The sequence below is a fragment of the Styela clava genome, chromosome 7 (assembly GCF_964204865.1).
Source record: "Styela clava chromosome 7, kaStyClav1.hap1.2, whole genome shotgun sequence".
Taxonomy (NCBI): domain Eukaryota; kingdom Metazoa; phylum Chordata; class Ascidiacea; order Stolidobranchia; family Styelidae; genus Styela; species Styela clava.
The window spans coordinates 19,326,453-19,348,851 of NC_135256.1; the positions used below are offsets into that span (position 1 = coordinate 19,326,453).

Here is a 22,399-nt window from a genome sequence, read left to right on the forward strand (position 1 = left end):
TGTCCCCGTCGTATAAAAAAGGATCAGGTGTAAATTACATCAGACTTCAAACATAGAATGACAAGGAGACTTATTGTGAAATACCCGGATAAAATTATCCCTTGTATCTTGTATTATGTCCATCTTTACTTTTCAACACGGCCCGTCCCGTTTATCAGATGTCGTTTCCTGCCCCCTTGTGGCATTTTCGTTGATTGGCAGAACCCAGATCTTCAGATCTTTTAGAAAGTATCTTGGAAAGAAGATAACTTAAGCTAAGTGTTGAGTGGATTTTCTTCATTTTCATTAAAAAAATTTTGGGGTTAATCCCGCCCAAGCTTATAAATGAAGTCTATAAAATCAACAGCTACTTCTTTCTTCGAATTGTCACTCGCACGTAATTTTGAACAACTGCAATATTTGGTTAGGAAGTATGGGAGTGGATCGTTTTGCTATATATATATATATATCGTTGTTGCAAAAAAAATTACTCGCCAACTAAAGAAACAAACGGTTTCAAATTTCCAGTCCTCATTGATATATTTGGGGATATAATTTTAGGATGTATATATTGCCTATATAGTATAAGATGGAATTTTTACGGATTAATAATTGGAGAAACGCCCGATGGGTGGCTGTTACTTTTATTTTTGTCAGATATTCTCTGAGCCATATGGGTTAATATTTCACACGAATATCATATTTTCGCGCGTAGAACACCGTCAGTCCAAAATCTTTTTGACAATCTTGATTCTCACTGCCCAGTTAGGCACTACCAGTACCGTTGTGGTGTGAGAGTTGATTCGTAAATTTGTGCTTTCCTCTTTTTTTTGAAGAGAACATATGAGAAACAACATAAGAATTTAGCTCAGAGTACAATATTAAACCACTGATCAACCGCTGATGTTTTCCCACGACAAGAATGCTAATTTTCATTTTATTCGCTGTGATTGCGATTGACCGTTAATCTTGTTCTATTTCCAACCAGTTTAGCCCCAGCTTTTTGTTAAAGGTAGAGTATCTCTAATTAAGGGGATAGTAGACATTTTACAACTTCGAGCGTTTTGGGTTTTCGCATCTGCCGAAATCCTTTGTAGCTAATAAGTCTTCAGTTCGAATAAGTCATGTGGTATTTGTGTCTTTCAAAAAAGCTAAATGGTGTATCAATTTTGAATGAGCGACAAAAGTATACGAACACCAATAAATTTTAACATTGTGCATGATAATAGTCCAAGATAGAGAACAAATAAAATCCCGCCAAATTCCGCATAGTTGTTAAATTATTGCTGATATCCAACTGACCTCAAAGTTTATTAAGGGTTAGTCAATTCCAGTTTTGGGCACAAACTCATGATCCTTGAGTTTTTAAAAACCGAGTCTTCACTCCAGTCGATTCGCTGCACTCCCGAGTAAATTTTAATTTCCTAAACAATAATGAACTGACCTAATGACTTGTGTTTTTCCAAAACTGATTAATTGATAGATTAAGGCATAACTGGAAGATACAATTCAGCTACCTGGGGCTTTTTGTCGTTCGAAGTTTTTTCATTGGGTGCAAAAAGAAATAAAACACGCATTCCCAAAGCTTGGACCCTGATAAATTATGTTTCTTGTTCTCGGTACACTTGAATCAGCTGATTCTAACATTGTGACGAAGTAATAGAAAAATTTCAGTTTGCATGGCATTATGGAATCACAATTTTGATATGATTAGTGATGCCACCACGACGACGTTACCACATGACCGAATCTACAAAATGCAAGAACTTGAAAGGCTGGAAGGTCTGATTTTGCGTTTTTCTTCGAGTAAGTTACTTTTCTATGTTTACCCATTCTTGTTTTTAATATGTAATTAATTTGTAAGGTCGACTATTTGGGAGTATGGCGTAACGGTACTCATATTATTCAACCGAATCCATAACACCTGCTTTCTTTAAACAAAGCTTTATTTATCCGTAATCTCATTTTTTTATAAGACGCTTCCGCGCATTCATTTTCGAAGATTTTTCATAATCAGCTTCCAACACGAAAGGAGCAACTATTTGCAAAAAGGCCAGAGTCTTTCCTGTAATTCATAGCCTACCCATTCGTTACACTTGTGGTTTGGACCCACTAAAAAACTAGTTAGTTCTGACTAAACAACTACGCTCGCAAGCGGGACCGCGTTTTTAATTAAGTGGAGATTGGGTCCTGTTGAATTAGGTGCTCGGGTGTTATATATATATATATATATTGTGAAAGTAAGATATGCTGTATATGTATATTTTAATTTTATCCGTAAATGTAACCCTCAATTCAATTTTTTTGAAGGACGTCTATATGTCGGGGAAATATTTCGCGATAAAAAGTATTCACGACTGCTGAATCTCATCGAGAAGGCTGATGATCATCTTCACCTAGAAGAAACTGGAAGAGCTATAGCCGTTTACAAAAACGCCAGCTATCATTTGAAGGTACGAAAATACTATGTGGTACTATATTCTTTATGATACAATTCAAAATTGTTAATGTTTCGTTCTGGTCCCTTTTAGACATTCGTGACGAATGGATTAAAAGATCGACTTCTTTGTGCTAATTTCTATGGAACCATAGAATGTCAAATTTCATTCTGCTACTTGATTCTTGGCAACAGTGCATTAGCACTTCAGCATGCTAACAGGTGAATCCAGTTTCTTCTAATAATATTACTGCATAGACGAGGAAAGAAGAGTGTAAACTGTTAATCATTAGGATGCATTTTGGCCAGACAGTTCTCTCTGGAGTTCTAAACATCGCTTTGTCTTTTCTTTTCTTATAACGCATTTCTATTTAGAAGTATCTTTCATGACGTATCATGTCAAACAGTACATGTATGGAGAGCGTTTGCTTACCGAAGGCTTGGAAAATATGCGAGAGCAGTGAAATGTCTAACAGTACGGGCCCCACTTTTCATGACTCAAGTCTTGTCCGACGCTTATGATTATTCTGAGTTCCTTGTGAAAATCCCAAATTGGGAATTATATGAAGAAGATGTCATCGTAAATTACTGGGAAGAGCTATTGAAAATTGTGTTGAAGTCCACGAAAAATGCAAAAGTATGGAATACAATGATAATATTTGTAAATTGTGTAGTATACTTTATGAACTGGCTCGTTTAGCGACTGAACCCTGCCCGATCACGAATACTTAAACCCGATGCGGGAATTATTTGTTTGAGACCTGAAATAGGCCCAGAAGCTGAAATAACCTAATAAATGATGTATTATGCACTGGTACTTTGTAGTATATTTAATCTTTTATTTCCATCAAGTGGAAAAGAAAGTTCTGTCGATTATTAAGAGATATTCGTTTTTGTAAATGCTTGACCAAGCCTTTACAAAAGCCTTTGCTTGGCCAGAAAATAAAACAAAATATAAACCAAATCTCCGAGGAAACGTAACGTTATTACATTGTGCTCTCATTAATTTACTTATTTGCAACTGTATTCAATTTATATAATTTAGGAACTACTTTTCCAACAAACATTATCCCAACACGTCGTTATTGCTTATGAACTATGTATGTAACTTCCAATATTATAGTATGATGATATTTTTAGATGGAACATATCAGAGAAATTTCTTATTTACGCAAAGAAGAATTACATGAAAGATTGTCGATGGAGTATTTGGCAATACATCCCGCTTATCACGATACAGTTGCAACCGGTACGTTTCAACTTTGCAACCCACATATAAATTAGTTCTGAACACTTTCAAGAGGATTATGAGCAGTGAAAATATTCAAAATTATAACAACGGATTCTCTTTTGAACCGAACTTACCCATTACTACAGGCTCCTTAATTTCAGAAAACCACGTCGAATTGTATAGCACTATTATATTACAAGTACGAAACATGAGTAATAAGAACAATGAAACGTCATATTTACTTATGCATGCTAATGCCTATTCGCCAGCTGCGGTGCACGTTCTCCATTTGCTGCAGTCGTCTGACGTCTAAAACAAGACGCGAGCCCCCTGAATGCTATCAGTAGATACGAGACTATGAGACCGATGTTTTATTGTTTTTGAACATCTAAAGCCAGGCTGGGCAATTACTTTTCTCAGACTTAGATAGATATCTATCTATCAGTCTATATAGACTCACTTACTGGACTGGAGGCTCAATATGAAACTATGAATCAAAACAGATCGAGATTTTCAATAAACACATCGAGATTTTCAATAAAAACCATAATCGTAATTTCACAAAGGCACAACATGGCCGCAGAAACACTTCGGTTGGCTGTATCCGGCACGCGCGGCGTTATTTGCCCAACCCTGAGCGAAAGCATGTTTAAATGTTGAAAAGGCAAAGTCAGTTTAATAGGTAACATGTTAACTCAGTCTGACTTACAAATGCAGCATTCGTGAGTATTTATTTTATTCTATTTGTTCTTATGTTCAGATGCGTCAGCGATGAGAATTCTTCCCAATTCATTTCGAAGCATTCTCCAATCTCAGGAAGTTGATTTCTTTTATCAAGTTACGGGATTTAAAAATACCAACCAAGTTGCTAACTATTTCAATAATTTACCTAAAAGTTCTAAAGAAATTATCAAAAAAATAGCAAAAGATTCAAAAATCAACACTTCCATGGTCGAGCGAATATCTGCGTTATCAAAGATGGCGGATGCCATGAATTGCACCAACATTGAGGTTTGAAATACCATTGCTTAGAATAGCAGATTAGAATATTTATAAGAATATGACGCCCACTACGTACTCATTACCAGGCTTGTCCGTGGGACATGTTTTTCTGTCCCATTCACATCCAACCCCATATCAATTATGACTGTTCATCGATCTTCATTTTTCACCTTTTCCGAACAAGCTAAACAGTTTACTCTTCAATAGTACAGGCTTCTTCCTGGATTTGGAATACACGAACGACTATTGCTTTGTGCAGCTCTGGTACATATTGGAAAATTAGAGGAGGCAATGCAGGAATATAAATGTTTGAAAGTAAGTAGACGGACGTTAAATGACAAGGGTTTCAAGACGTGTTTTGACATTTACTATTATACAAATTTGCAGGAAGTTTGTCTGACCGTTTTTTTTTTTGCAGTAATGAGGTCGTATCGTTGTTGCATTTAAACCAAAACACTTCATGTACAAAGTTCTGTCCAAAGAAGTGTTAATTACACTGGAACCAAATATTTCTGGCAGTCATGATATCAAGTTACTGTTCATATAAGATATGGCTAATAGTTCACCCTATTTTAACAAAAATACATACATACATTTATACAAGTATATACCGTTTTGATTTCAATAGGCAGACATAATGTTATTCATTGTTCTGTCGAAAAAGGGAGAGCTCAAATGCCAACCATCAGCTTCTAAACATCTTCTTGCTATTCAAAACGTATTGAAATCTCTTAAAGTGAAATTAAAACAAGACAAAGAACTTCGGCGATCGGTTGGTAAGTTAAATCACCTAAAGAATATAGAATATCAATTCAATAACTCTCGAGTGTAAAGATTTGAAATTGTCATTAGGTTGCTTGGTGCATTGGTTGGAAGACTGTGCCATGAGATGGACAGCTGAAAATTATTCGAAGTCCTCCAACAAATATAATTCAACAAAAGGAAGAAGATATTTTAAAGGTAACTCGATGGAGACAATGTTCTTTCAGCTGTTAGCATGCGGAATTTAGATTTGATTTGGGGGTCTCATTGTTTGCTGACCAGACCATTGGTCAAATTTGAAGTTGTTTAGAAGTGAAAATTCTCAATCAATCATCTTCGTTGATTTGTGTTCTGTTTTTAATGCATATGATTTCAAAAATTTGGCTTCAACCTGAACTAAAAAGCACGATTTTGGCTACTAATCTTAGTTTCACATTTATCGAATAAAACAATAATTGCTATAGGCGTTCACGTTTCTGTTTTTGCACTAATGTGTTGAAAAAAATGGGATTATGATCGAAATAAGTGGATATTCTTTTTGACTCGTCATATTTTTTAATTGGATTGGAACTATAAACATGACATAAATTGGAACTACAAATACAAAAATATTTTTAGATTCTAATTTAAAAAAGAAATCAAAAACACCGAAGAAACTAGAATCCGAAGAATGGCAAGAATCTAAGAGAACCTCAAGAAAGCTTCGATTTCAGCGCTGAATAGATGAAAATATAATTCAAAGAAAATGTAGTGGTTTCTTGCTAAACCGATGAATTCAAATCAGATTTTCAGCAGATTCTATAATACCCTCGTCCAAAGTCAATACTAGTTCATTGATCGAAATTTTTATTACTTCATTTATCATTAAACTTATATTACAACTATATCCTATACTATTTATCCATAATTATAACAACGCTAAGATATCTAATGAAAAATGAATCAAAAAAGTAAAACAAAACGTGACTTTTGTACATCCGAACTCTCCCCTTGTGAATTATTATTTGTTTAAGCCGTATGTTGTGTGTGGATTATTATTTGTAGAAATTGTGTGTAAAGTTGAGGAATTAGATCCATGGAGTAGTTGGAGTTTTCCACCACTGCCATGTGCAATTCCATCTTCCAAATTTCTGCCAATCTTCTGGGACCTTCCACCAATCAACTGGAGATTTCCACCATTCTGTGAATAAATGGAAACGCGTTCTTGAGAATCATGTTTACACGATTGTATACTAAATTTAGATCTCATTACGGATTTAAATTTTAGCAATAGTCTGAGTTACAGGTGTATTGAATTAATTCAATTATAGGTTTAAATATATAGTTTTGTTCACGACCTGAGTAGCCACTTACCAAAACCTGCATTTAAAGTTATAATGTCCCAATTTGCGAAAATAACCCAGTTGCTTTTATTACTATGGACACATGCTTATTGCTGTCTTTACACAAGTTTTTGATAAAAAAATGAACTTTGTTGAAAAGCAATATTTATTGATGAGGTATCAGCGCATATAAAGCAGTTTTTCCCAACCTATTTTAAAGTGGATTATAAAAAATCTGAGTAAAGTTTTTTTTCTATATTTGGTATTACTCAATAGTAATTTTATATATATGTGGGAAGTATCACAGCCTAAAATCTTGGCAGCAGCTATTCTGCTTAAATAAACCCACGCTACATTTTCAAAAACGTATGTAAGTATATCCTTGGTTGGCAAAATTTGGGTCGCTTGAAAAAAGTTCGGGAACCACTGAGATAAAGTATTTGATTACTTTGCTGCACTACTTACCATCACTAATTTTCCACACTTGATTGGACCACGCTCCTCCTCTTCCGTCACTTTCGCAACGATTGGACCATCCATACCAGTTGTACATATCCTCAGCATGTTCTGATGTCAAACACATTCCGCCGGCTTGTAGAGCGAAAACCTTAAAACCACGAGATCTGGCGTAACGAGCACATGCCCCGATTGCATCTTCTCTTTCGCTGTATCTCCCAATAAGTTCCAAATTAACCCCTTCAGCAATAGGAATGGTGCGGAATGCATCGTCCTTCCAGCAACCCAAGTTTTCTAGTGTGACTGCGGAATTATTTCAATATATATTTAATAAAACACATTTTATGATATAAGCTTTAAACATACTCTTGACATTCATTTAAACTAGAACTTAATATTTAGTTATTATTAACCGTTATTATTTAGTACTCAAAATAATCTGATAAGTATTGTTGTTTGAAATTGAAATTTTTTCTGGGAAAAAAAGAAAGATAATATTCAAATCGTCAGAAATTAAGTAAAATCTGGCATATAGCAAATAAATCGTGAGGACAGATATTTGCAGCAAGAGCATAAAGTTGTTTTATATTTTTGACGCGAAATTTAGATTTCTATTCAATAACTTACAATTATTCTTGGCCTTTATTTTATAAATCTGTATTGCGAAACGTCCACCGAGGCCATCATCTGAACAAGCGGCGGATTTAACGCATCTTCTGGTCTCGTTCCACCACAAGCCATGACATCTACCTCCGTCCAATAAAGCAAAACTGTCAAACTCCCACATCGATGCAACCAAAGAGCATTTTCTAATTTGGTCGACTCTGGTCTGTAAACATATTAAATTATAAAATTGAATTTGTAAAATGTTTTTCCGAGGTAGCATTTTGCACTCGAATATATCAAAATGCCGAATAAGTAGCAAGGATATAACATAATAAAGCGCTATGGTATAGTGTTTATCTGAAGTAATATCGTGGTGTACGTTACCCAATAATACGGTGAGATTTTACTACAATGCAAAGCCTTACTCTTGGCTCATCTTTCAGCAACGGATGTAAATCTTCCAAAAGTTCAATTTGTTCACAGTCTTCAAAACAGCCTTTATTGCTGAACCATGCTAAAAGAAAAAAACAGTTTTAGAACAAAGACAGCTACTGGTGAGGTAAAACTAGATAAGAATTTAGGCAGGGCAAATCAGTATATTTTTATCCCTAACGTCAAAATCCCGATAATGCTATTTTTTGATATTTTTTGAGTTAGGTTAAGTTTGAATGGTAATAAAATACACCAGACGCAACTTGATTTCATATATATGAATAAGTTGAATTTTACAGTTCGATGACGATCATGAAGACGACTAATACTAGACAAAATGAAACATATATATATATCAATAACGGGTTGGAGCCAACTTGAGCGTGTTGGGCCAGAGACGATCGAGCGATTGAAAAAAGAACCTATTCCAAATTTTTTTTTGTCAAAAGAATACAATACTCACGATCTCTGATTGTGTTCAGTTCAAAGACTGAAATTGCTTCAGCATTTCCCATGTCTTCTAAACATTCATCCGATGGCCCATATGACCGGAACAACTTTCTTGCATTTGGAGAACTAAGACATTTTCCTTCTCTAATGGCAATCACATCGAATCCAAATTTCCAAGCAACTCTTGCACATCTGTTTTTTTATGTTACACGGTTAGAAAGTAATATTCACAAATAACGTTATAGTCGTATATTGTTATAAAAATATCAAATAGTACACGAAAACTGTACTCTAATGGTCAATCGGGAGATGAAGATTAGATAGATATTCTCATAATGATTTATTATAGCATAGAAATAGTAAATAGATATGCATGTATAGCTTAATATAACATTATACTATCCTTTGTTGGTAAAAATTAATATATTTACGATAGAGGGCAATTTTACACGAGAAAGAATACTAGATATAAACATAACAAAAAAAGAGGAACATATAAAACTTCACTTTTCAACCGCATCTTCACGAAGAAAAGGTTCGTCTTTGATAATCTCATCAAGTTTCTCCAGCGATGGAATCAGTTGCTTATCAATAACTTTCCAGCAACCAAGCGAAGTCAGATGAATTGCTGTTCATATTAAATGTTAATTCATTATTATTCAAATTTGACTACGAACATAGTGCATGAAACTTATGATAAAATACATGAGTCACACTTGATAATGTACCTTGATCTCAATATGATTCAAATTTGGATAACTTTTACATTTGATAATTTATCATAACTACAATACAATGATTATTTTCTTGATAAATGGAGTAAAAAATGGAAGAACATGACTTTGACATGATTTGTCACCACACAATTAATGATGGGTTTGTTATTTTAAATTTCCAATCGTATTTCTTATTTAAGTTGGTCTTGTTGTTCGAATGTTTAATTCTAAAACTATTCTTATTATTCAATTTCAAAGAAAAATTTCAGATATTTATGCAATCACTTACGTGTAAACGATTCAGATTGCTTCCATTCAATTTCTAAAATAAGCATAAAAATGTAAATCGAATATGATTCTAATGCTACTAAATAGTAGGCCTATATATCCTATGTTTACAGTTTTGCGAATACTTTTTTAACATTCGATTAGTAGTTTTAATTAAAGAGTATAAGTAAAAGTGGTTCTTCGCTATATGAGTTACAGAATAAATTTACTAAACGCAAATTTAACAACTTTTCTGTTGTCACCAAAGTCTTTATGTTGTCATCATAGTTTGAATATCTGGGGCCGTTATTTCACCACAATTAGAATACATAAGATAAGGTACGTCTGGAATATTCCTTTTGTTCGTACTTTACCAATATCCCAATTCGTACCATTGCAATGCATGAGCTAATACTAACCATCCGCAACCAAGAAGGACCCCGGGCTAGGGTGGATCCACACATCTACAACCGCAGACATCTCGAATGACGTTGGAATGTTTGGTGGCAAACAAACAACCAATTCAATGTCGTAATGAATGAATCACATCTACAGCTATACATTTCTGACGCATATAAATAATACGGCGCCACATTATGTGGTACTTGTTTAGTTACCCTCCGTTCAACATCTTGGTAAACATGAACTAGGATAGGATAGGATAGGATTTACATATTTATCCCGGGGGAGAGAAAAGCCGATAAGACGGCTTATCCATATGGCGAACCACGGCCTCTCGTCCGGTTACCATTCCAAGTCGGGTATGGGATTAGTTATATTGTTTGTTTTCGGAAGCATGGACTTGGTGGTGGAGGAAGCCGTAACCGACCAGCGGTTACGTGAACCCCCCAACGACGGCGAGGAGTCCAGCAATCCTCTCGCACATAACCATCTCTGCATGGGATTCGAACCTGCGAACCCACGCAGAGTAATTAGAGGTGCGGTGGCGAGCGTATTCCTAACGCTTAGCCCGTTGAGCCACACCAGTTGAACTAAACATGAAGCCCGGCTTATCTTCAATTGAAATGAGTTAACTGTTCGAAAAATGCTTTTGTATAAATCGGTCAGCTTCACTTTGAGTTGAGAGATCATGGGAAAGTTGTTAATGTAAGGATTTATCTTATTTATTTTTATGTCGTAATCAAATTCTATGCCATTTGTGTAATTTGATACATTAATTACTCCATAATATTTCAAAAACCTCTACATACGTAATATTATTTTCAGAGTTTTAAAATTTATACATTCGTTGTTTAAGACTATTGAATCGTATGTCGAGCCTATGGAAGCAAACTCTGTTACATAATGAAGAACGGCATTGATCTCAAACAATTGGAATACCTAGGCTACGTTACTTACTTTTCACTTCCCGAACAAGTTTGTAAACTTGATCTGCTTCTTTTGCTCCCTTACCATCAATAGGGCATTCGTCTGACGACCCAAGGAAATCGTAAGCTGGTCTGAAATTTATTTATATTCCATCAGCAAAATACTATAACCTTCACTATCTGGTAATATGCACAGCAAAAATTGCAAGAACTTTCTGTTTTTTTTGAGAATGATTCCGGCAGAAAATATTTATCACTACAAACAATCAAGGACCTAGTGGACCTCACTGGGTTGATAATTTTGGTAGCGAGTGCAGAATGTGTAGTATGAAATGAGAATTCGATAGATTACTAAGAACACATATAAATCATTCGTAGTTACAAACACGCAGCGTGCCAACTGTACAAAAGTACTCACTCTCTGAGCTCGGATCCAGCGCAAGCCCCACCATTTGTAACAGCGAAAATTTCACCATGATTCCAATCTGCGTTGTAAATTGCACATCTTTCGACTGCATTGTCACGTTTCTGAAAATCTCTCATTCCAAGAATATCTGATCTTGATTCAATAAGTGGAATAATGCGAGATAGTGGATCAATTTTCCAGCATCCAAGATTGACAATTGTTACTGAAACACGAATATATTGTGTGTTTATATATGCTTGTTGCCTATGTGGCAAATAGTTAATGACAAGATATAAAAAGCGTGGAACCTAAACGCCGATTAGGCAATACTGAATTACTCTGAAATAAAGCTTTCATAGAATGAAGTATATTTCATTCTATAAACTACGCAGAATATTTTGTTAATATGGAAAATTTATAGGGTTTGGATTCGAGTAAAAAGTGAGCCCATTTAATATTTGAAAAATAATTTACCGTCATGTATGCAGATGAATTCTTGAGACAAAATGTGTCTTTGGTTTGTGTTATAGTCCGAACCTACTTCAAGTCTTTAAACAAAACAATTCTTGTTCGTCGTGCTTGCAGCTTGAGGTTTCTTGATCGGATTATCGTTTATAATTCAATTGGAGGCAAAATATAAAATTAACAAATGAAAATTCATATTACTTACCATTGCTCAGAAGAGTCAGATGATAAAATTGTAAGTTTTCCCATTTGTCATCAGGTATTCCCCATTCATCACCCCACGGCAAACGAAGATCTTCAAGAGTCTTGCGCCACGCAAAGCATTCTTTTTTGTCATTAAGACCAAAAATTTCAAATTTTAAAGCTGCAGCTGCTCTGGCACATTTTTCTTCCGGCTCAGACCTATCTTCCAGTGTTTCGGGATTTAAACGGATGAATCGACCCTCGAGTCGCTCCAAATCTTCCACCATCTTCATCCATGATCCAAGAGGAACAAATTTTGCTAAATATTCACAAAATAAAATATTGATACATTTGCGCTATAAAAATAGCTATCAATTTTTTCGGCTAACATTAACAATATAAGTCAAGGGTTGTTTTTGATTAGATAATGTGTACTGATTTCACGCTGCTACATTTAACATTACTGATGTGAAAAAATGTTCTTGGTACGCTGTAATGTTGTAATTTTATGCAATGCGCATCTGGTGTCTCAATTTATGAAAATGATTTTTTGGTTTTTGGACTCGCTACCGTGTTTGTTGTTGCCAAAGATGTTCGCATTTTTCCATTGTATTATCGGAATTTGTTAAAGAGGCAAAAGTTTGAGACTTCACTAGAATATAGAACTAGCATTTTTACAAAAATAGTGACGTCGGTACAATATATGTGACATTTTCGGATAGAATGGTGAGTTTTGTGCAAATTGAGTATCAAAACACCCAAAATGTACAAAAATTGTAAAAATATATTTTAATATGGACACAACAAAAGTGAATGAGCGGGTTTATGAATCAATCAATAATTTGTCCAGAAATGACGTGATTGTCAACGTTGTTTATCAGAACATCTAGTTTTTATACGTTTATACAAAGGTCTGATCGCCAAATGCCCAAGGGCTTATTTTGTCAAATAAACCATGACTGAGCATTTTAATTGAAAATTAACCCAAATAAAAATTAGCAACAAAACGAGTAAATGAGTAAACAGTTTATGGAAGAACTTAAGACAGCAATCAATTTCAAAGTAAAATTCCAATAATCAAATTTTTCATTAATAACATAATTTTAATTAGCGCGTAATCTAAGATTAGGGTTTTTGACAGAAAAAAAAAAATTATATTTTTCTGGTATAACAAGGAAGAGCAAAACTTAATTAAATTAATTAATTAAGACAACTTAATTAATCATATAGCGAACCACAATCTCTCGTCCGGTTGACAGTTCACGCCGGCGTCGAATATTTATTCAGTTATCGTTACGGATATATGATCTTGAGTGAGTTTACAGTTTCTACATGAAATCTTTAACTGACGTATAAATTGTTACACGAAATTAAAAAAAATTGAAGGAATCATAATTTTCTACTTTGGAATTTAGTTAAACCTAAGCTATGTTTTTTTGTATAATTATGGTATAACATTAAAAAGCAGACTGTGTTTCGAAAAACTTACAAGTCAAATCTTACCGCGCCGGGAAGACGTTTATTTATTATTTATTGTTACATGAAAACTGTAATCCTAAGCATATCTTCATAACTTTATGTGTTCCAGGCAAACTAACTTCAAACTGTAAAATATTTATGTAATCCTGCGTACGTTCAAAGTATTTCAGAATTTAGATGAAGTTCATACCGTCAATGATGGTATCAACAAGATACACTTGGTTTTCTTTGGGTCCTCCTCTTCCATTTGGCAGACATTCAAACGACGAACCCCATCTTGTGTAGTTGAACTCAGCAAAAGGGTTGGTTGCACACAATCCTCCTTCTCTAATTGCGAACACACGATATCCCAACTTCTGTGCAACTTTTGCGCATTTCTGGACAGGATCGATACGAACTTCATGAGGACCGTCAAGCATAGGATGTTTACCCTCCCAGCTCTCAATTGCCCACATTGAAGGATTTTCTTTCCAGCATCCCAGATCTTGGACGACAACTGTACATATATGAAATTTAGTTTTAACCAGGTTTTTGATCAGGGACTAAAGATAGAAAATTATACAGTAAAGCGATTCTAGAACAATTTTCCATATAAAGTTTTATTTCAGAATTTGCTATTTTTTCTAAATAAATTTCGAATATGAAACAATCACATAATTCTCAAAACTCACCGTCTATTATGCTTCCGAGTGATGTAGATACGATTCCAAGAACGAGTAAACAGGTTAAAAACTTCATTGTGACGTAGTTATATTTGATACGTCACTCTAACTTTTATCAACAAAATAATCCGCAGAATATTATTATTCGATATTATTATTTAGTAACACAAATTAAAAAAAATATATCGAATAAAATATATAGTAAACATATTAAAGCAATTGCAAATTACCTGTTTGTTTCAGTCTAAACTGTTTCACCTCGCATTGAATGTGATGTCAATAAAACTGTTGTCTCGAGAATCTGATACGTATAAATATTTTCAATAAAAGAGAATTGAATACAATTTCGACAAATAATAATTCTAGAAAAATCGAGGCCTTGTTTAAAGTGACGTGTATTGCAGTAAAATCTCGAATTACGATAAACCAAGTAGTGACAAATGATGATTTTTCGTGACAAATAGTATGAAAGCGTATATCAAACCAATGTGATATTGGCGTTAATCAAGAACGTAATGCTTTAGTATAAAATGTGATCAAGTGAATAAATGGTGTCGTTAGCCAAAATCGCATATAACAAATTTTATTTTTGCTTGTCAAATTTTATATACTTTCTTAACCGTTTGTTCGTAATTTATATCCTAATAACCTAATTTTCCAAATCAGAGCATATATTTGTTCACACCTTACTACCTCGTCTTTCAAAAAAAAATAAAAAATAACATCACAACAAATACATTTCAAAGCATTTCATATTATACTATACGTTGTATATTGACCTCTCACTAGTTTTCGGCAAAGCGCCATAAAGAGTTAATGCGGCAACCCTCCTCGGGTTGGAGACAAGTTGAACTAAAAATGCAAAAACACGTTCATCTTAAATTTATAGCCACAAATCTTTTTCTGAAATAAGGCGTCAATAGAGATATAGATAACACTTTGACGTATTCTAGTTTTCTGGTATTTTTTTCATTTTCTAGTCTTATATTTGGCATTGATATGCTTCAAACAAATTTTAGACATTATACAACTAATAATTTAAGAGTTAATGCGGCAACCCTCCTCGGGTTGGAGACAAGTTGAACTAAAAATGCAAAAACACGTTCATCTTAAATTTATAGCCACAAATCTTTTTCTGAAATAAGGCGTCAATAGAGATATAGATAACACTTTGACGTATTCTAGTTTTCTGGTATTTTTTTCATTTTCTAGTCTTATATTTGGCATTGATATGCTTCAAACAAATTTTAGACATTATACAACTAATAATTTTCTTGTTAATATTTGCGGTTAAGTTAGTATGACAATATCTAGATCTCGGCCTGATAATTAAAAAAATATTTTTAGTTTTATTTGAGAACATTCCCATGAATTTTTTTTAAATTGAATTGAACATTTTTATAGCTCTATAACTAGTTAAGCAAAAACATTTCTGCGAATAAGCTATTTCTGCAACTGTCATCTGCTAATGGCCAGTGAGATTAAAGATTGCTGTGTACGATTAAATCTAAGTTGAAACATAAGCCCTCCCGGCAAAAAAATTTATATTATCAAATGGTAAACAGGCTTGCGTGACACGATAAACAGCATAAAGCGAGAACATCTAAATTATCACCTAAATTTGAACAGAAAAGCACGAAAATGTGTTCAGCTTCTAATAGTAAACTGAGCTAAATCAAAGTAAAAAATTAATTTGCTTTATAAGCATTATGTGATAATGAATGATCAAAGGTTCCTTTATATATACATATTGTACTTTGTTAAATTAAGTTAAATTACATTCATACAGTTTTACATTCTTATGTACGAGTTTAATTTTTGTGCGATACATTTAATTACGAATTCTCTGCCTGGAACCTGCTTAGAAAATCGATATAATAATTTGACATGAAGAAGTGTTACACATGGGACTAAACAAGGCTAAAACGGTAATGCATCATAAAAGGCATTACATCTATAACCGTGCCATTATATTCATAAATACCATCAAGAATTTGCTGTTTCCAGTGAATTGAAGTATGTTTTGGAGGTCATTAATAACTACAAGACAGAGTGTCACAAAATAAATTAATAAACCCATTGATTCGATCACCCATTTTTTGAGTTTCATTCATTTTGGGGACACCCTATCCCAAGTTTTTCAATCCAAGAAACTATTACTGGATTTGGTAGTATAATGCTACATCTTGTTTATTTTAATGGTTAGTCTAACTATGTTGACATCGCTATTTGAAGTGTATGATTTTGAACCCTAGTTAGACCACTAGACCCTCAGGCTTGCGACTTCACCAAGTGTGTAATTGTATGTTTTTATCAGATGACAAAGTAAAGTAATTCAATATTAGTAAATCACGATAATTCCTTGCCTGAAATTAGGTTTAAATTAAAATTGCAAGCTTCTCATATTAAAAATAAATCCAAGAAGTCTTTTTCTTTTTCAACTTCAAAATTAGACATAATTTTAACGTTATAGTTTCGTTATCGGATTAATCGCACATAAAAGTCCCTTCACAAAACGTGACAAAATACTTAGATTATTAAATTCCAAATGTGTTGAAACTGAAACATGACTTGATATTTTAAATAAAATTGTAAAATTATCTAGAATTTTATGATAAAATCTATATCAATTTTTAGATTGGTGAATATGCCCAAGGAAGATTGAAGCAAACTATCTTTCCACCACAGGCAAACCTTATTTTGGTCGAATATAATTTGTGCTACGATTTTATTGTATTTTAAGTTTTTTTGTTCGTTAAACTATTTTCTGGTGCCAAAAGATCGATATCTCTGACAATACAGTTGCATTAATATTTACATATTTATTTCTCTGCTTGATATCGCGTTAGCAGTTTCTTTTCAGTTATTAATTTCACCATTATTAATTATTTGTTGAATCGCTTTAAGGGGAATTTTATGCCGCTATTTTTATTCCAAATCTTTTGAGCTTTCGATGCTGCTGCAATTACAGCTTGCAAATTAGCAGCCCAAACGCATGACGTTATCACTGCAATCTGCAGCGTGAAGTCGATGGAGAAATCCATTGCTGACTATTCAACTTGTCCTTACCCACTGTTTGATACGATATTATCCAGACACAAAGATTGTTTCCGAAAAGGAACCTCTCCGATTAGTGGTAGTGTGTTTACATTTGTAGAGTCTCAAGTTGTGAACATTGTTCATCAGATGAGTCCAATCCAAACTCATTTCGAATGTCGAAAGAAACTCAAAACACAATTACCAATTTTGCTCCGCGAAGTATGTGGTATCCCATGAAATTATTGATTTTATAATTCCTTTGGCACCTGGACCGAACCGGAAAAATTACCCAGCAATTTACTTTCAGTGTGTTTTTCATTAAATGTACATTCTCGATTCATTTGGCACGTAAATATCCTACAATAATTCATTAATGTTAAAGAAGTCAGTCATGAGACAATGACTTGATTTCCATTTATCGTAACGGAAGTTCTGAAGCAATAAATTGATTTATGTATGGTGCAGTCATTATGTTATAAATAAGAAAATAAACGAAAGTGCTAATAGATGAAATGTAAGAAATCTGTCTAAAATTTGCTCGATACTTAAAGGTGATTCAAATTTGATGTCAAAATGCTGCACATGCAAATGATTTAATCGTAGTAGGTTTTTATGTGTTTCATGTCTAATATGTATGATTTTCTCCTTGTTATTTAGATGAATTCAGATTGTCGCATTTCTGCTTTAAGTTATGTTAAACGACAAGATGTCATGTTTTAGCACTCAGTTCTAGTGTTCGTCCATGAAGCGTAAATCAGCTCAATGAAATTTACGTCGTGAACTCTTATGGTCCAGAAGTTATATCGGCCAAAATCAATTGGTCATTGAAAATGCTTTGAAGCATAAATTACACGCATAAAAGCAAGAAGATTGCGCATTTAAAATTTAAAAATATTATACTTGAGCAATTGTGCACATTCTTCAGTCAAAGCACAACATTTAACCATATCATTTCGTCTGTGAATGAAATGGATGGCGAACCACTGACTCCGGGGTTTTCAATTTGATTTTAGTAATCAGATGATGCATAGACAGTTAAAATAGTGTGCATGAGTTCTTCGAGTCTGCGGAGTGTTTCATTATGGATTCCGTTTCATCTAAAAACGCTGAAAGCCGCGGTATATGGTATACCTAACAAAATTTCAGGCGGTCCGGAAGTATTCTTACCAAGATGACACACAACCTTAACAACCCTAATTTGGTACACATACTATGTTCAGGCTGTGCGCCATCTTGGTACAAATACTTGTGAGAACCAAATTTTATTGATCTAAACGACTGCAGTAATCTGAAATAGCAATGGAGTCGGTAAGTTGTGACGTTAATGTGGTTGAAAGTCCATTTACTCGTGGTGGAATTCCAAAAACTCTTCTGAAACAATCAAATAATTTTTCATTCGATCCTGATATAGCCTACGTGCGCATATATCTAAACTACACAAGATCATAACTACAATATATGCGAAAAAGATGCAACAGGAAATTTTCGAGTTGACCAATGCATTGAAAAAGGTTAGCCACCGTTGGAAATTAAAATAGCACGGATGTCACGGACAGCAAAATGACAATATAAACTATCCAATTCAGTGTTTCGTAACATAGGTTCGATCGAACCCCTGGGGTTCGGTGGAGCTGTTCCAGGGATTCGACGAAGGTCGTCTGAAATAATTTTACACCATGACGGCTATATGTCAGTATCCTCGATAACTCGTATCGTCACTGGCGTCGCACGCTTGGATGTACGCACAAGTTGAAAATCGGAAGTAGGTGTATATGAATGAATATGAAATCTGGGCGTATTCGAAGTTCAATAAGTGACAGGGTTTGCTTCAAAGAATATTTTTATGGCAGAACTTTACTTAAAATTATCATAGCCCGTCCTGGACAACTTTAATATGGTTCTGAGTCGTACCAAATCTCTATTTTTTGAAACAATCCTTTTTTTTTTGCATTTGATTGTTATTTGAAGTCCAAAATGAAGATGACTTGGACTATCAACGCTTTCAATACCTTATTTTTTTCTTTCGGAATTCCAAAGTTGCAATTTTTGCCTCGGTGGGCGATTTTAACGGGGTATCAATCAACAACCCGCTGGATGCGCCACTGGGTATAACAACTTGCAACAAAAAAGCAACTTATTCATACAGGTCTCTTTCTTGGTTGTTATAGTTCACAAAAAGTGCAATTGCAAAAAGTTTTTCGGGCAAATTTGGAACCACCAAGGTAGTTGTAGTGTACTCTTAGATAACGATAGAACGGGTCAAAACAATGTTGTGCTATACAAGAGCATCCTCGGGAGTGGGCTTGTTGACAGAAAAATAAGTAGTCTAAAACTTGTGTGGGTAGTGAGGGGAAACACAACAAATTATGATACTATTTATAACGTTAGTACATTTGTACAGAGCGAAGCAAAAAACATCTCACATTATATTTGTAGGGGAAAAAAATAGACAAGAAGAGCCTTCATCAAATTTTTATTACATGTTTAACAACGCATTTGATTGCCATTTTGTGTAAACTACTTTTTAATAACAACTTCTTCAGGCTTAAATCAAATTTGAACCTGCGTGAAGGAGGCCAGGGTTACTCGCGAATGTACTAATAATCCGATAAAAAATGCATGAAGACAAATCTCTCACCCTCCGTAGTAATATATATATATAAATATGAACATTAAGTAAAATGTATAATTCTGCCTTTTGTCGTTGAGATAGATACTTTGTGATTCAGTTAATTTCATCTATCATTACCTACGTTTGTCGAACGTCTATTTTTTCAGAGTGGTTTATATTATACGAGTTATAACCATACCAATGTATATTGTGAAGAGTTTTTATTCGCCATAAATAGCGTGGGTTAAAAGTTTTGAAACACCGATTCAAACATAGCGGTATACGCTGATAGCAAAGCATCTTGCTCACAAGAGCACTTGTCCCGATGTTAATATTGTTTATCAACAATTCTTTTCGCTTGAATCATGACAATGCTACCGTTTCATTGGTCAAATATTTAAATGCCGCAATATTTATAACTCTGGTGTCGTATTAACATCAACAACGTTTTAAACGATTGCGTTTTTTTTCTTTCTACGAGGTATATAAAAGTCGATATTTTGAAATATTAATGAAAACATATGCACGTTTAGCTGTATTACAAGTAGATATAATAAGGATATGAAATAGTTGTTGTTAGTGCTGGTAAGCTTCAAATCTGAATCTTAGTATAGTTATATATCATTTTATTTGACTACAATGGATGAATACAAGATGGCCAAGAAAACTGCGCGAACACAATCCAAAAAGAATGGATATATGGATAAATTCTACAGAGAATATGACAAATATAACGTAGAGGTAAAGCTCAACTATAGCTCAATTGTGGTCGTTATCATTTTCTAAATATTTGCTTAGGGCAAAATCTCAAGAAGCAGATATGAATGAAAAGTACCAAGTGATCCCTGACGTTACAAAAGCTGAAACAGAGACAAACGCTGTTCAATGTTAATGACGTATAAGTTTTGGTTTGATTGGCATATATAAACAAGTGCGAATAATTTCTCCTTCCCTGCTTTGCTCTAGAAGTTGGGAAATATCAGGTTTAATCCCATGAGACCATAGCCGTGCTTGAATAGAAATTTTATTGCACATATATTGTCTATGTTGAATTAGCCTTTGATGAAGCGCTTGTGGTGTTATTTACATTTCAAAAATTATATTCAAATTCTACAAGTTTTGAGTAACAAAATATATCCGTTTCAATTACAGATTGTCGTTAAATTAAAGAGAGGAAAAGGAAAAACAACGACGACTTCCGTTTTGTCCTCTGAAATAGATTCAAAGACATTTTCCAAACCGGAAAAAAACGCAGAGGTAAACTCAGACCACAAACAACAAAAACGAAAATTCAGAAAAAGACATTCACACCAAAAACACAGTATTTCGTGATCCACACAACAATTCATGGTGTACGCTGTGAATATTTTATCCGAAATCACAATATTAGATCAAACTTAGAATATATATATATAATTATTTGCTTTTTCATTGTCAAATAGTGTGAAATACAACATTAATACGCGAACCAAACATGACGCAATGTATACAAAGTAGCTTCAAATTTATTACCTTCAAAAGCCTTATCGCAAAGACGATTTACAATGAAATGTACGGTAATCTTTTTGTAAAATAAATCACTATTTTCTAACACACTTTTTAACGCATGAAATAATCTCGGTTTTCACTGGCAACAACGTTTAAAACTTCTGTGTTTTGGGTGATGGAATTTTGTTACTTCTACTGATCTATCTTTTTTTGTAAATGTAGTATTCTTCTTTATTTACCCAAATATTGAAATAAAATGGAATACAATTCCTGATGTTGTGTAGATTCTTTGATTATTGTAAGCGAAGCAGACATTTTTCACTTCAGGGTTCTGTTTGGGAATGAAAGTTTTGAGCATATCTTTGGGAAGAAAAGGTAAATTTAAGAATTTATTTACATCACGCCAGTTTGTAAATGCATAGCAAGATATCATTACTTGATATTGAATATTGCCACCGAGGAAATTTAAATCATAGTTAAGCATATTGAATATAATGACGATCATACCGTGAAGAATGCGACATTACGTAAAATTACTCTTATTATCACCATGGTACAAATTGTTATTTGCGTGCATCTACGCAGAGAATAAATCCTTTAATGCGATACTCCTATCTCTGAATATTATTGCCATCATGGCCACTAAAAATATATATATTTATGCTTATTGCCACACCAACCATTGTTGGCATAATACGCGAAAAAGGTAATCTTTTGTTCGACTAAATTTTAGTCAAACCATGCTCAGATGCGCAATGGATTCACGATCTCAGTAACCACCATCTTTAGCGGAAGATAATGTTCAATCGAGTCTATAGTCGAGTTTGCGTGTCGCTTGGGTGCGTAAATTTTACAACTCATTTCTCTCGATAGGGTCCATCAAGCCCCCGAAACTATCCCTTTTGTAAAGCCAGCAAACAATCAGATTTAGATGGGTTGGTTACGGTCGGTGTGCGCCCAACCCATCACCTCGCCTCTGTCTGTCTCGATACTTCCATTCCGAAGCTGTTGTCGTCATATTCGGTAACACAAAATAATCTCATCATTTGTTGTTGAAAAGTTCTGCTTTAGTTGCCCA

General features: G+C 34.1%; 2 protein-coding genes and 1 long non-coding RNA gene across 4 annotated transcripts; 2 read left to right on the forward strand and 1 right to left on the reverse strand.

Annotated features, from left to right (window-relative positions):
• The first annotated feature begins 1,703 nt into the window (after window positions 1-1,703).
• Window positions 1,704-6,167, forward strand: LOC120328814 (uncharacterized). Of its 2 annotated transcripts, none has more exons than XM_039395356.2 (10): window positions 1,704-1,785; window positions 2,290-2,432; window positions 2,511-2,638; window positions 2,792-3,053; window positions 3,557-3,665; window positions 4,408-4,658; window positions 4,857-4,964; window positions 5,278-5,425; window positions 5,502-5,609; window positions 6,030-6,167. In XM_039395356.2, exons 1-10 carry the CDS (start codon window positions 1,737-1,739, stop codon window positions 6,128-6,130), a joined length of 1,407 nt encoding a protein of 468 aa, XP_039251290.2. In that variant the 5' UTR covers window positions 1,704-1,736; the 3' UTR covers window positions 6,131-6,167. The 2 variants fall into 2 exon arrangements, with proteins under 2 accessions (XP_039251290.2, XP_039251291.2); XM_039395357.2 differs by having other exon boundaries at window positions 2,795-3,053.
• A 73-nt stretch (window positions 6,168-6,240) lies between these two features.
• On the reverse strand, window positions 6,241-14,428 carry LOC120328813 (uncharacterized). Its single transcript, XM_039395354.2, has 13 exons — window positions 14,414-14,428; window positions 14,193-14,292; window positions 13,712-14,017; window positions 12,065-12,361; window positions 11,407-11,617; window positions 11,020-11,120; window positions 9,683-9,715; window positions 9,185-9,305; window positions 8,691-8,869; window positions 8,221-8,309; window positions 7,817-8,018; window positions 7,199-7,492; window positions 6,241-6,591 (listed from the first exon to the last, which is right to left on the reverse strand). The coding sequence occupies exons 2-13, from the start codon at window positions 14,257-14,259 to the stop codon at window positions 6,479-6,481; spliced, it is 2,013 nt and encodes a 670-aa protein (XP_039251288.2). The 5' UTR covers window positions 14,260-14,292; window positions 14,414-14,428; the 3' UTR covers window positions 6,241-6,478.
• A 5,938-nt stretch (window positions 14,429-20,366) lies between these two features.
• LOC144425023 (uncharacterized) lies at window positions 20,367-21,515 on the forward strand. The gene is made up of 2 exons (XR_013477190.1): window positions 20,367-20,574; window positions 20,986-21,515. It is a non-coding gene; the product is annotated as an uncharacterized LOC144425023 (long non-coding RNA).
• The last annotated feature ends 884 nt before the right edge of the window (window positions 21,516-22,399 follow it).

What these genes read in the sequence shown, in the direction of transcription:
- LOC120328813 (XM_039395354.2), bottom strand. Translation starts at nt 14,259, where the DNA reads ATGAAGTTTTTAACCTGTTTACTCGTTCTTGGAATCGTATCTACATCA. An exon ending in ACTTGTTCGGGAAGTGAAAA is followed by an intron (nt 9,716 to 11,019) that starts GTAAGTAACGTA and finishes TGCTTATTTTAG; the next exon opens with AAATTGAATGGAAGCAATCT. An exon ending in TGCTGAAAGATGAGCCAAGA is followed by an intron (nt 8,019 to 8,220) that starts GTAAGGCTTTGC and finishes ATATGTTTACAG; the next exon opens with ACCAGAGTCGACCAAATTAG.
- LOC120328814 (XM_039395356.2), top strand. Translation starts at nt 1,737, where the DNA reads ATGCAAGAACTTGAAAGGCTGGAAGGTCTGATTTTGCGTTTTTCTTCG. An exon ending in AGTCCACGAAAAATGCAAAA is followed by an intron (nt 3,054 to 3,556) that starts GTATGGAATACA and finishes TGATATTTTTAG; the next exon opens with ATGGAACATATCAGAGAAAT. An exon ending in AGGAATATAAATGTTTGAAA is followed by an intron (nt 4,965 to 5,277) that starts GTAAGTAGACGG and finishes TGATTTCAATAG; the next exon opens with GCAGACATAATGTTATTCAT.